At 38.3% G+C, this 12,394-nt stretch overlaps 1 protein-coding gene across 2 annotated transcripts in view; it reads right to left on the minus strand.

The window, feature by feature from the left end:
• osbpl1a (oxysterol binding protein-like 1A) overlaps positions 1-12,394 on the minus strand; it is a 37,900-nt gene that overhangs the window by 6,834 nt on the left and 18,672 nt on the right. For both annotated transcript variants that reach the window (XM_030727984.1, XM_030727983.1), the window contains exons 16-18: positions 8,167-8,329; positions 4,599-4,785; positions 908-983 (exon numbers count right to left, since the gene is read on the minus strand). In XM_030727984.1, coding sequence (XP_030583844.1) covers positions 908-983; positions 4,599-4,785; positions 8,167-8,329 — 426 coding nt within the window. The remainder of the gene's footprint in view (positions 1-907; positions 984-4,598; positions 4,786-8,166; positions 8,330-12,394) is intronic.

Below are 12,394 nucleotides of genomic sequence, written 5' to 3' on the forward strand. Positions count from 1 at the left end.
CTTCTGAGTGTTGAGTGTTAAAAAGGCTCAAGGGATTTTTGTTCATGTATATAAAAGCATTTATGCTGCACTGGACAAAAGTGTCTATCATATTAATGTGAGTATTTATCACTGTATTTACTGCAAACCTGTCCGGTAATAAAAGAGAAAGCTTCACAAAATATGACCTCCAAATATAAGATTAATTCTGTGAGCTGCAAGTCATCATGAGTCATAAATATCCTGACACTTGACCCTAAACTTTCAGAATATGTGATTTTTGGCTTTTGAAAATTGTTCTCCCAAGTCTTGGTAATCAGAGAGGAAAATATAAACAGTATAAATAATAAAAATCAGGAAAATCTTTAACAAAAATATCTGTTTCTCCAAAACATAAGAGTTAGAGTAAATAGACTTCACAGTTTTAATAAGAATTAGTTTGGATTTGTGTTTTTTGGCTACTTGACAAATATAAATATAATTGTTCTCTATTAGCTCTACTTGCCTCTATCAACTTCTAAGAAAAATTTGTGGCTTTTTTAGCTGCCAAATGCTCCACTGTCTTCGCCAGCAATAAACTGACTTTCTTCTTCTTGTCGTCAGTGCTGAGAAAATAGTGCACATTGGGTTTTTTCCAGAAAAGTTTTCTGTTGTTCTTGGAGATTAAACCAAAAGGTGGCTCAAGACCTGTGGACTTGTTCAACAGTCACTTTAATTTTAGCGTGCAATAATTTTTAGTGTGACTGCAAGGGGAGAAAAATTCTCCCCTTGCAGTCACTGTAACTGCAACAGGGGTCACCACAAGGTTATTTACAAGGCTATTTTCCATGGCAAAATTATAAATAATAAAGCAGTGGGTGGACTGACCCTCAGTATCACCATCTGTAATGGACGGGTAATAAAATCAACTTCAGAAAGTCATTCTCACCATTCCAATGCAGTTCCTCAGGATACTCCAGATGCTGAAATCATTTCTCGAAAACATTGGTGCAGGTAAGCTTGTCCTAAAATAACATACACACATAGATACACAATAACACTTCTAAAAAGTCTATGTGATGCATTAACTTTGTGCTAGTGCTCTAAAAATATTCCACTGGAGTAAATGTGCCAGACATACAATACCTGCTAGAGGCATCACACCAAGTGGATATAGTCAACAATAGCCTAATGTATCATGTGACACACTGGAACAAAGCCCAGACAGACAATACCAGCAGCAAAGGTGGTTAGCAAGAATCATCCATCAGCAGCACTTATGTTTGGTCTGTCTCAAACTGTCTGGAAAGCTTGGCTGGTTGGAGTTTATTTTTAAAGCACAAAAAATAAAATGTAAAATCTGAGGGGTTACCATAATGATGACATTTAAAAAAAAAAAAAAAAAACAAATCTCCCAAATAATATGAACCGCACTCCCCAGCTGCCCGAGGGATCAGCCAACAAGGGATCATACTGCAAACTGATTATTGCATTACACTGTGACCTTATCAATATTTAACAGCTCTAACAGAGAGCTGAGTCCTTTCTGCACTACAGCTCCTTCTTGTGCCTTTACCAGGCTGCCCATGACTCTAAATTATTCACGCTATGAAGTGGAAATACCTGGGGAAGAAAAAGTAAAAAGATTTCTTGGAGCAGGTTATTGAATGTTTACGACTGCACTTGAACCCCACAGTAGGTCTAAAAAAAAAAAAAAAGAGGAGATTTGGTGGTAATAGACTGAGAAAAAGAACAACTATTATAGTGTCATAGTTTACAGTATAGATTACAATTTAAAAGAAGAAAAAAACTGACAAATTTATTAGAGAAAACTTGCACAATCTCTGACATTATAAAGTTTTACCTTTCAATATCTTTTTTTTTTTTTGCCTTTTGTCAGAAAACAACAAAGCTTAACTTTTCAATGTTTGATTAACTTCATCACTTCCCCAACACCACCGGGAATGTCACACAGACTCTCGATTAGCAGTTAATATGGTTAGGCTGAACTAAATTCCCAAGAAAGGTAGTTTATAATTTGATTGGGTAATCCACTGCAGGTGTAATACATGGGCCATGGTGAACGATGGCGCCTGTGATATGAGGTTGATCCAACCTTGCATAGTGAAGCAATGAGGTTTCACGACTAAAACAATCCCACTATTTTCTTGCAAATATGATACTTTATAATAATAATAATAAAAAAAAAATGATCAAAAAAAAAAAGAAATTTAATTCATTCGAAAGGGGTGATACATGTAAAAATTGTTACATATAAATAAAATGCAGATGACTGTTGTACCTTAGGCTTTCAAGGCACAGCATTCTAATACAAACATATATAAACTTTAAACCAACACAGACGAACCACCACAACAAACAGTAATTATAACAAAAATAATAAAGACAGTACAGATTAAAAACAAAGACTGCGTCCATTAAAGATTCATCTCAGTGATGAAAAATTGCTTTGGTTTGAACCACAGTGTTGCACAAATATAGAGCTTTAAAATCAGTGAATGTACTCTACTACTCTACTTTTAAGATCAGGTGTAACTTTTAAGATCTAACTATAAACTTTTTGACAAAGTTTATAGTTAGGGCTAGTCAGGTGACCCCTTAGTTACGCTGCAGGGGGCTTCCCATGATGCACTCAGAGTTTCTTCTAAACTCATCTCTGTGTGTTTATACACTACTACTCTATTTAATCTTTAGTGATTATTAAAGTCTGGCTCTCTTTGTCTTTTGTCCTAGCTCTCTCTGCTGTCTTTTCTCTCCCCTCACCCCCAGCCAGCTGCGGCGGATGGCTGCCCCTCCCTGAGCCTGGTTCTGCTGGAGGATTCTTCCTGTTCAAAGGAAGCTCTTCCTTCCCACTGTTGCCAAGTGCTTGCTCATGAGGGGTTAAGTAATTGTTGGGGTTCCTTTTTAGTATTGTAGGGTCTTTATGTTATAATATAATGTACCTTGAGGAAACTGCTTTTATGAACTGGTGCTCTATAAATAAAACTGAATTTAACTGAAGTGAATTGCAGTGGCACTTTTGCTACTGTATTTTAAACTCTGTTGACTACCTCTGGGGTAAGGCCCTTCACACCTTTAAAGTATACTTAAGTATACTTAAGTATACTTCTTCTGCATTGCATAATGGTGTAGTTTGGGTTTCTGTTCCTACATTTTCAAAGATTGTTTGAAAAAAGATTTTGTAAATTTCACTTATTTGTGAAATGCATGTACGAGGTTTAATTGGTCAAAAATAATGAAGGTGCGACTTTTGGTAAGTTTCCAAATATCTGATTCAGATTCTAATTGGGAATCCAAGACAAAACCAAGCTATACAAACTCATTTATTTTATTTATTCCCTTTTTCATCAGTACTGATTGTAAATACATTATTTACTTTTTGTCGTACTGAAAAACAAACTGAGAACAAATCATTTGCCCACTGAGAAATGCCTCAGCCTGCTGTGAAATCTTTGATGATATGTACATGTTTGCATCATCAGCATACAATTGACACATTATACAGCAGCTATCTGATGACTTAGTAATGTATAGGCAATAAAGTAGTGGTACCAGAATGGAACCATGTAGGCATTCCACAAGGTTCCATTCCACAAGGTTCCATTCCACAAGAATGCGCACTGGAAAAGGTTTTCTTTGGGAATGGAATGCCCATTCCACAGTAGAATGGACATTCCAGAATGCTCATGCCCATTTCAAATTCCTCTCAGGATTTTAAGTATGCTTAAAACTAGTTAACGGTTGTTGGTAAAGTTTTATCTTTTTTTTAAATATTAAGTAAAAGACTTGGGCTTCTTCAGGTAAAATAAAGAAATAAATACTGCTCCAAATACTTTCCCCTATCTATCTATCTATTGTTTATTGCTCGGTTGCAGGAAGACATTTCAATTTCTTGGTCAACATCCAGATTGTTTAATCCAGCTGTTTAATCAACTTCCCTTAACTGTCAAGATTGCAGGAAGAATGAGATCCATCTATAGTTAGAACCCTGATTAGGTTCTCCTGACTTAAAAATTAGTGTTGCTTAAAAAAAAAAAAAGAAAAAAAAAAAGAAAAATTCCCTAGTACTGACAGATAGATTTAAAGTATATGTTACTGGTCTCACTGAGGTATCAGTGTATGTTTTTATGAAATCACCATTGGATCCAGATCTTTAGCCTTTGAATTATTTAATTGATGAAATATTTCCTGTGACTTTGAACTGGATGAGTGGTTAAGAAAATGGAAGGATGGCTTAATGAAAGATTTTGATATGTTAGTTAATGGAGTCTCTGATAGCTCTATCAATTTGCAGCCACTTTGTCCACTAAATGGTCAAATTAGGCATTAAGTGCATTTGTAATCTGTCCTGCAATCAGAAGCTCAGAATCAATTTCCTTCTGAGAATATGACCCAGTTCCCTGGGTCTCCCCTGATTTTTAATTTCTTTTTTTAATCTACAATGGCCCTAATATGCAGTTATACATATCTGACACTAATAGCAAATTTAAACTGAAGCTGTTATGTTGTATGAAAGGGCAGGCACTTTGCTGAGCCGGTTCATCTTTGGATGAGAGATTAAAAGCACCAGAAGTCAACAGTCCATTTAAGAAACTGTGAGGGCATATTGCAGTGCTGACCTATGTTTTGTTATCCCATTGGGTTGAGTCTCAGCCTTGTCACCATGGTGATCCTCCTCCAGCGTGCTGGTGGGGCTGCTGCAAGGGCTGCTTAACATGACAGAGCCTTCGTCCTCGTCCTCGTCTTCCTCGCAGGAATGGCTGGCTACTGTCTCAAAGCCGCTCAGAGAGAGCTCAGAGTCTGAGTCTGGTGGAGACAAATACATGGAGATGAGTCCGTGTGACCATGAAAGGGTTTAAAGTTAAACTAAAAATATCTAGAAAAAGTCTCACTATTAAATCATTTGTCAATTTGAACGCACAGAAAAATGTAATTTTTAAGCTGTAAAATTTCCTGTTTATATCTTGGTCAAATTACTGGTCATCAATGTTCCGTTAATATAATGAGTTTATATTAATTGTATATAAATGCTTAGATATTTATCCTTTTGTAACAAATTTTTGAGTGTAGAAGAAAGGGAGATTGATATAATTGCCAAACCAGCATGAACTAATATCAGTTTTTCCTGCAAAGAGGAAGATTATTTTCTTTAAACACTTTTGTTAAGTGGGGTTCTATTTTCTCCAAATTAAGAGACAATTTTTGTTCATTAAAAGTGAAGAAACAACAAAAATGTTTTCTGTAACATAAGATAATATAGTTTCTTTTACTTTTCTTGTATGTGGACCGATGTTACATAGTTACCCCCATTCAAAAAACATTTATGAGTCTTGCGGATTCAATTAAACTTAATTCAATTTATTTATATAGCGCCAAATCCCAACAAACCATCACCTCAATGGTGTTTGCTTATGTGTCAGTACATTTAAAAACAGTGTTGCCATAAGTTTGACCACGAAAAGGCTCTGGCAAGTTTCATTTTCAACACCAGATGTCCCATTTAAGGCTTTTACTGATCTTAGATTGTTTCTACTGGGTATTAAAAAATTTTATATTTTACACAAATATATTGCTGTAAAATGTATATTTCTGTCTGTAAGTAAATATATAAGCTGAGTATCCAAAATTTGTTAAAAATAATAATAATTAAAAAAATTATTATGAGTTAAATTATGAATTTTTGCACCCAACACAAAAACACTCAATGACTTTCGGTATAACGCACAAAAAAATAAATTAATACAGCTGGTAATGGACCATGTCTGATTTTGATCACTAAACTGATTTGTGTGACCAGAAGTTACTCACTTCCTTGTGTCGCACTTGACTTAATGATTAAAGTAAAGCTGGAAACAGCTCGAACATCAAGTGAAATAAAAACGCATATGGGAAATTATAGAAAAGTTACTTCCAAAGCCTTCGATTGTAAGGACAGCTATCAGCATACAAACAAACAAAACAAAAAGAAAACAGAAATAAGATGTCAGTAAGTTAAAATGAGCAGCAACATAAGCTCTATTTTATAATTTGGTCACATTTTGGTCTTATATAGACAGGTGTGTGTCTTTCCTAATCAAGTCCAATCAGTTTAATTAAACGCAGCTGGACTCCAATGAAGGAGTAGAACCATCTCAAGGAGAATCAGAAGAAATGGACAGCATGCGAGTTAAATACGAGTGTCACAGCAAAGGGTCTGAATACTTATGACCATGTGATATTTCAGGTTTTCTTTTTTAATGAATTTGCAAAAATTCTACAGTTCTGATTTTTTTTTTTTTCTGTCAAGATGGAGTGCTGAGTGCACATTAATGAGAAACAAAATGAGCTCTATTTTAAAATTTGGTCACATTTTGGAAAAATAGAAATGCATAATTCATTATTAGCAGCTTAAATTATCTGTGTATCATCTGATGTACTGATAACTATTACTAAAATATGTCCATTGTTATGCTGGTGTACTTTATACCGTCTTCAGGATCATGATTGGTAGTGGGATCATAATTACAACTATTTAATTGCAACTAAAATCTAAACATATAGACTTAAAAAAAAAAAAAAAGCAATATGACTAGGACAGTGTGAGTGACCTTAGTAGTAGTTACTTAATTTTCCAGGATGTAACACACTCATTGGTCACTTTGTTAGGTAGACCTTACTATTACAGACTTGGACCCACTTAATTCTTGGCGGCACAGATTCAACAAGCAGCTGGAAACATTCCTGACATTTTAGTCCATAATTACATGATAGCGTCAAACAGTTGCTGCAGATTTTTCAGCTGCAAAGATTTCCCATCCCACCACATCCCAAAGGTGGACTATTGGATTTAGTGAACTCATTGTCATGTTCATGGTTTCTGACATTGGAAGCAGCCACCAGATGGGTCAGAAATGGATGAACATGGTCAGGAACAACACCCACATAGGCTGTGGTATTTAAATGATGCTCAATTGGGACTAAGGAGCCCAAAGGGTGCCAAGAAAATATCCCTCATACCATTACACCACCACCAGCATAAACTGCCATAAGCCTATCTGCTTCAAGGTTCACGGTGGAACTGCCACTCACTGGATATTGTCTCTCAGACATTCTCTGTAAACCCTAGAGATGGTTGTGCGGGAAAATCCCAGTAGATCAGCAGTTTCTGAAATACTCAGACCAGCCTGTCTTGCACCAACAACTATGCCACATTCAAAGTCAGTTAAATCAGCTTTCTTCGCCATTCTGATGCTTGGATTAAACTTCAGCAGGCTGTCTCGACCATGTCTACACGCCTAAATGCACCGAGTTGCTGCCATGTGATTGACTGATTAGATATTCGTTTAGGCAGTGACATTACTTAGGTGTATTCATGACAGGCTTATCGAGTGCATCGCACAGAAAAGTAAGTTACTTCCTGATGAAACAAAATCAAATTAGATTTGTGGATCAGATATTCATTTCCAATTTCTGCCTTCAGAATAAAAAAAGGAAAAGGGGAAAAACAAGCCAAACAATTTGTTTCTGCGTGTTGCATTCATCATTTGATCTGATTTTGTATTCTTTGTTGAAAAGAACAAATTATACGCTGATTACTGAACAACCACTGTTAAGGGAATAACAACAAAAAAAAAGTGTAATTCTGTCACTTTTGTGTTATTTGGAGGCTTTCTTTTTTAACAAATTTTATGCAAATAATTAGTTTGTGGTACATAAAGACAAAAAAACTAAACCATTATTCACAAAAAAAAAAAGAAATCCAAAGCCATGCTCCACAACAATAAATGCAAATGTCCCATGCAATTTGTTCAGCCATTACTCCCTTTTATCTGTGAAACCTGATTAGATAAATCGTCAGGAAAGTCACAATAAGTGATGTAACAAATTTTAACAAATTAAAAACCAGTGCAAACGCCAATAAGTGCACCATTTTCTGTTTTGTAGACATTTGTTTTTAAATCTCAGCAAGCAACAATCAGGCGTATTTTTAATGTTTGCAGACCATGCAGGATTTTTTTCCACAGCATTTTCAACATTAACCATTAATCGCTTAAGACTCGAGGAGCGGCAAACATACCAAAAACATTCACTGGCAGGTAAAAATACTCCAGTGTCCTATAGGTGGATGAAAGAGTAGTGAGTGTGAGTGGGAGCTTGTCACAGAATCTCCTGCGTGTCCAGAGTGCGTTTGATAACCTGTCAACTCACCAGAAACGGCGTCGTGGAACTCATCCTCGCTGAGGGCACTCCGTGGTGAAGATCCCTTGACGACGGATTGCTCAAGTTCGTGGTGCTCCGTGGCAAGAGTCTGCAGTGCCTCGGAGAGGATCTTATTCTTCTCCACCTCCTGCTCCAATTTCAGACTGCGCACCTGAGCTCACCGCACGCAAACGCACACACACAGGCAAAAAGAAACAGAACAATCACTCACAGAAACAGAAACCATGATGAATTCTGTCCTCTACACTCGATAACCACGAGCAGAAGATGTGTATGTGCTGCCCAGGCTACCAACATTTTATTCAAAGTCTCATTAAAAGCAGAAGACAAATGTGCATGACCATCAGACGGGCTTGATGGCAGCAGGTCTGCAAATAAGCAGCATGTTGACTGACTGATCCCCCCCTCTGTTCTGTCCTCTCATTATCAGACCCATGGAGAGAGACAGAGATGGAGCTGAGACGAATGAGCCATGTTTATCTGTAATGGAGGACAGCAGCCTTGATGCTGCCGTCTCAAATAGCCTGCCGGAGAACATGAGTCCCGCTGAAGAGAGGGAATCAAATGACAGATAATGGACTCCGATATAAACCATTAGCTAAACCTTCCTTTTACACAAAACATTAGCGCTTATAATATGAAGGTATGCTCACCTTTACTTCACTGTTTCCACTGACAGTCTGACATTGTGCAAACAGAAGCTTAAAGCCCACTCATGAGGCAGTGGTTTACTTCGGATTGTCAAAGAAACATAAGAGGAAGAACTGATTATAAATTATCATCCACAAGACAAGAGAAAACTGAATGAAGTGGGGTGAAAGTGATGCATGATGACAGACTGCAGATCACTTGACATCTCTGCACTGTTCTGAACTTAGAGAGGAACTTCCTGCTGCTGACCCCTCCACAGGAGGTGTTTAAATACAAAGCAGTGTAGCAGGAGCTGGAAGTGATTCATTATCTTCCTTTTGCAGGGGGGAGTAAGCACAGGCCCCACTTCTTCATTCAGACTGCGAACCATCATTTACAGACTGAGCTATACTGTATAGTTTGAATTATTCCTATTGAGACCAGGCCTATTCATGATGAGTTCTGAGATTCTGTGAGTCTTTTATCATGTGCTCTGCCTCTGCAGATTGCAGTTCAAAAGGCTGTGCAGCTGAGCGATCGCAGCCCGGCCCACATGTAAACACTGAAAGCACTGGACTGGCTATTAAACCCAGAACATTCAAACTGGTCCTGGCAGCCCCAACTTCATCAGCCATGGTGTCCTCTTAAAGATCCCACAGAAATTCTTAAAGCTCTGGTGCTGAGCACTTGTGCGGAAAGAAGGTATATACGAAAAGCAAAAAAAAGAAGCACATATACATCATGACAGGGTGATTTTTTTTCACCCCCATCATCTAATCATTATATTCAGGGTTTGCATTTGTCCGTGATCTGTTCACGTGTTACACAAAATGAGCAGCAGGCAGAATGTCATATATAAAAAGGACTGAATCTATACATTTATGTAAAGGTAAACATGCCTTGATTTACATATCCAGCATCTCAAGTGTACATTTATCACAGCAGTGCATCAAAAGCAGCAGCACTACCAGACATCATTTTTCAAAATCAAAAGGGAGTAGCGAGTGACTAATTCGCTACAAAGTGCTGCAAATTAAAACTGCGACAGGCAATAATGCAAAATTCAGCTTCACACTCTCACTCTTACAGATTCGGTGCTTTACAGCATGAAAAAAAAATAAGATAGCACTTTTGGATTATGATAGTAATCAGAAACTCTTTTGATATGCTGTAAATTATATGCAACATCAGTGAGCATCGGTTCAACTTTTCCTTTTTTCAAATTAACTTTTATCTGTAACAAGCCAGTCCCGTCCCTGATGATTCTCTTTATATCTGTTTACATCATTCATATTGCTTCTAGCTATAAAATCACAACCAAAAACCTCTTCCTTTGACTGGAGAACTTGCACATACATGTCCACACAGATCACTGAGCTCCACTGTTAAATAAACACTGAAAATTATTAGTAGTGGTATTAAAGATATGCACTGTAAATGACTGTCACACTGTGTCAATTGTGTTAACTAATTATTGATTTATGTAATGATATAAAAACTTAAGCCTAACAACATGAGTTTATGGATGGAAGACCAAATATCTTTAAAATAAAAAAATGAGACATTCTAGTCGTGTTATTTTAACCATACATCATATTATATTTGATTGACAGTATCAGTATCCCAGAACTAAAATATTCTGTGGCAGCATCTTCCCTTGCAGAGCATTATCAGTCTACTGCTGTGGCTTATTGCTGACCCTGAGTACTACTGGGCTTGATACCGGTGTAATAAATTGGCTGAACACTGCTTGTCTTTGTGTTCCTAATGCAATTTCACAGCCTGATACCATCAGTTGAGTTTCAACTGAATTACTACAGGCTGGAAGGCTGCAATTCATTCATAACTTTACAGAACTAATATATCACCTCAAGAAGCCTCCTACACTGAACACCCAGACAAACGGATGGACAGATGAATATCGTGTTGCACACCTCTGTGCAACGTCAGTGTGTGGTGCCATCATGTCAAGATCTAAAGAAATCTCAAAGGCCTTCAGAGGAGATTGTCAGTGCCTGAAAGTTTGGGTAGAGATTCGAAAAAAAAAAACTCCAAATGATTTGAAGGGGTGTGCATGCTGTCCCCCTCGGTGCTGAAGAGAGGTCCGTGCGATGCCACAGCGTATGAAGGGATGCAGTACAAGCGCTGTATGTACACAAAAAGCGTGGACATTGGAGTTTTCAGGTTTCCGGTGTTGTGTCAAAAAGTGATTTCCTGAAGATGGGGAATTTGATGGATTTGTGGAAGATGAATGATTTAAAATGTGAGTGTATTTTTCTGTATTTGTTACAACTGAACAATATTCTGAGTTATTTTGAATGAGTTGAATAAAGTTCAACTTACCTGACGCTTTTGCTTCGTTCTACATATGTTTTATCATGCGCCTTATAACCCGGTGCACCTTATGTATGAAAATAGACCCGTTCATTGATAGTGCGCCTTATAATGCAGTGCGCATTATGGTCGGCAAAATATGGTAATCTAATCTCAGTACAAATACAGCTGCTCCGTGACGGCCTCAGAGGTTGGTTAAGAGAATATTGGGGAGTAAACAGCATCATGAAGTCCAAAGAACACAGCAGACAGGTCAGGAATAAGGTTGTGGAGAAGTTTAAAGCAGGCTTAGGCAATAAAAGATTTCCCAAGCTTTGAACATCTCATGGAGCACTGTTCAATCCATTATCCGGAAATGGAAAGACTATGGCACAACTGTAAACCTACCAAGACAAGGCCGTCCACCTAAATTTACAGGCCGAACAAGGAGAGCACTGATCAGAGATGCAGCCAAGAGGCCCATGGTGACTCTGGACAAAATGCAGAGATCCACAGCTCAGGTGGGGGAATCTGTCCACAGGATAACTACACTGCTCAAAAAAATAAAGGGAACACTTAAACAACACAATATAACTCCAAGTAAATCAAACTTCTGTGAAATCAAACTGTCCACTTAGGAAGCAACACTGACTGACAATCAATTTCACATGTTGTTGTGCAAATGGAATAGACAACAGGTGGAAATTATTGGCAATTTGCAAGACACACTCAATAAAGGTCCCCACCTGCAGAACCGCAGGTGGGGACCACAGACCACTTCTCAGTACCTATGCTTTCTGGCTGATGTTTTGATCACTTTTGAATGTTGGTGGCGCTTTCACACTCGTGGTAGCATGAGACGGACTCTACAACCCACACAAGTGGCTCAGGTAGTGCAGCTCATCCAGGATGGCACATCAATGCGAGCTGTGGCAAGAAGGTTTGCTGTGTCTGTCAGTGTAGTGTCCAGAGGCTGGAGGCGCTACCAGGAGACAGGCGAGTACACCAGGAGACGTGGAGGAGGCCGTAGGAGGGCAACAACCCAGCAGCAGGACCGCTACCTCCGCCTTTGTGCAAGGAGGAACAGGAGGAGCACTGCCAGAGAGCCCTGCAAAATGACCTCCAGCAGGCCACAAATGTGCATGTGTCTGCACAAACAGTTAGAAACTGACTCCATGAGGATGGTATGAGGGCCTGACGTCCACAGATGGGGGTTGTGCTCACAGCCCAACACCGTGCAGGACGCTTGGCATTTGCCAGAGAACACCAGGAT

Source organism: Archocentrus centrarchus, chromosome 4 (genome assembly GCF_007364275.1).
Source record: "Archocentrus centrarchus isolate MPI-CPG fArcCen1 chromosome 4, fArcCen1, whole genome shotgun sequence".
In the NCBI taxonomy this organism is placed as follows: Eukaryota; Metazoa; Chordata; class Actinopteri; order Cichliformes; family Cichlidae; genus Archocentrus; species Archocentrus centrarchus.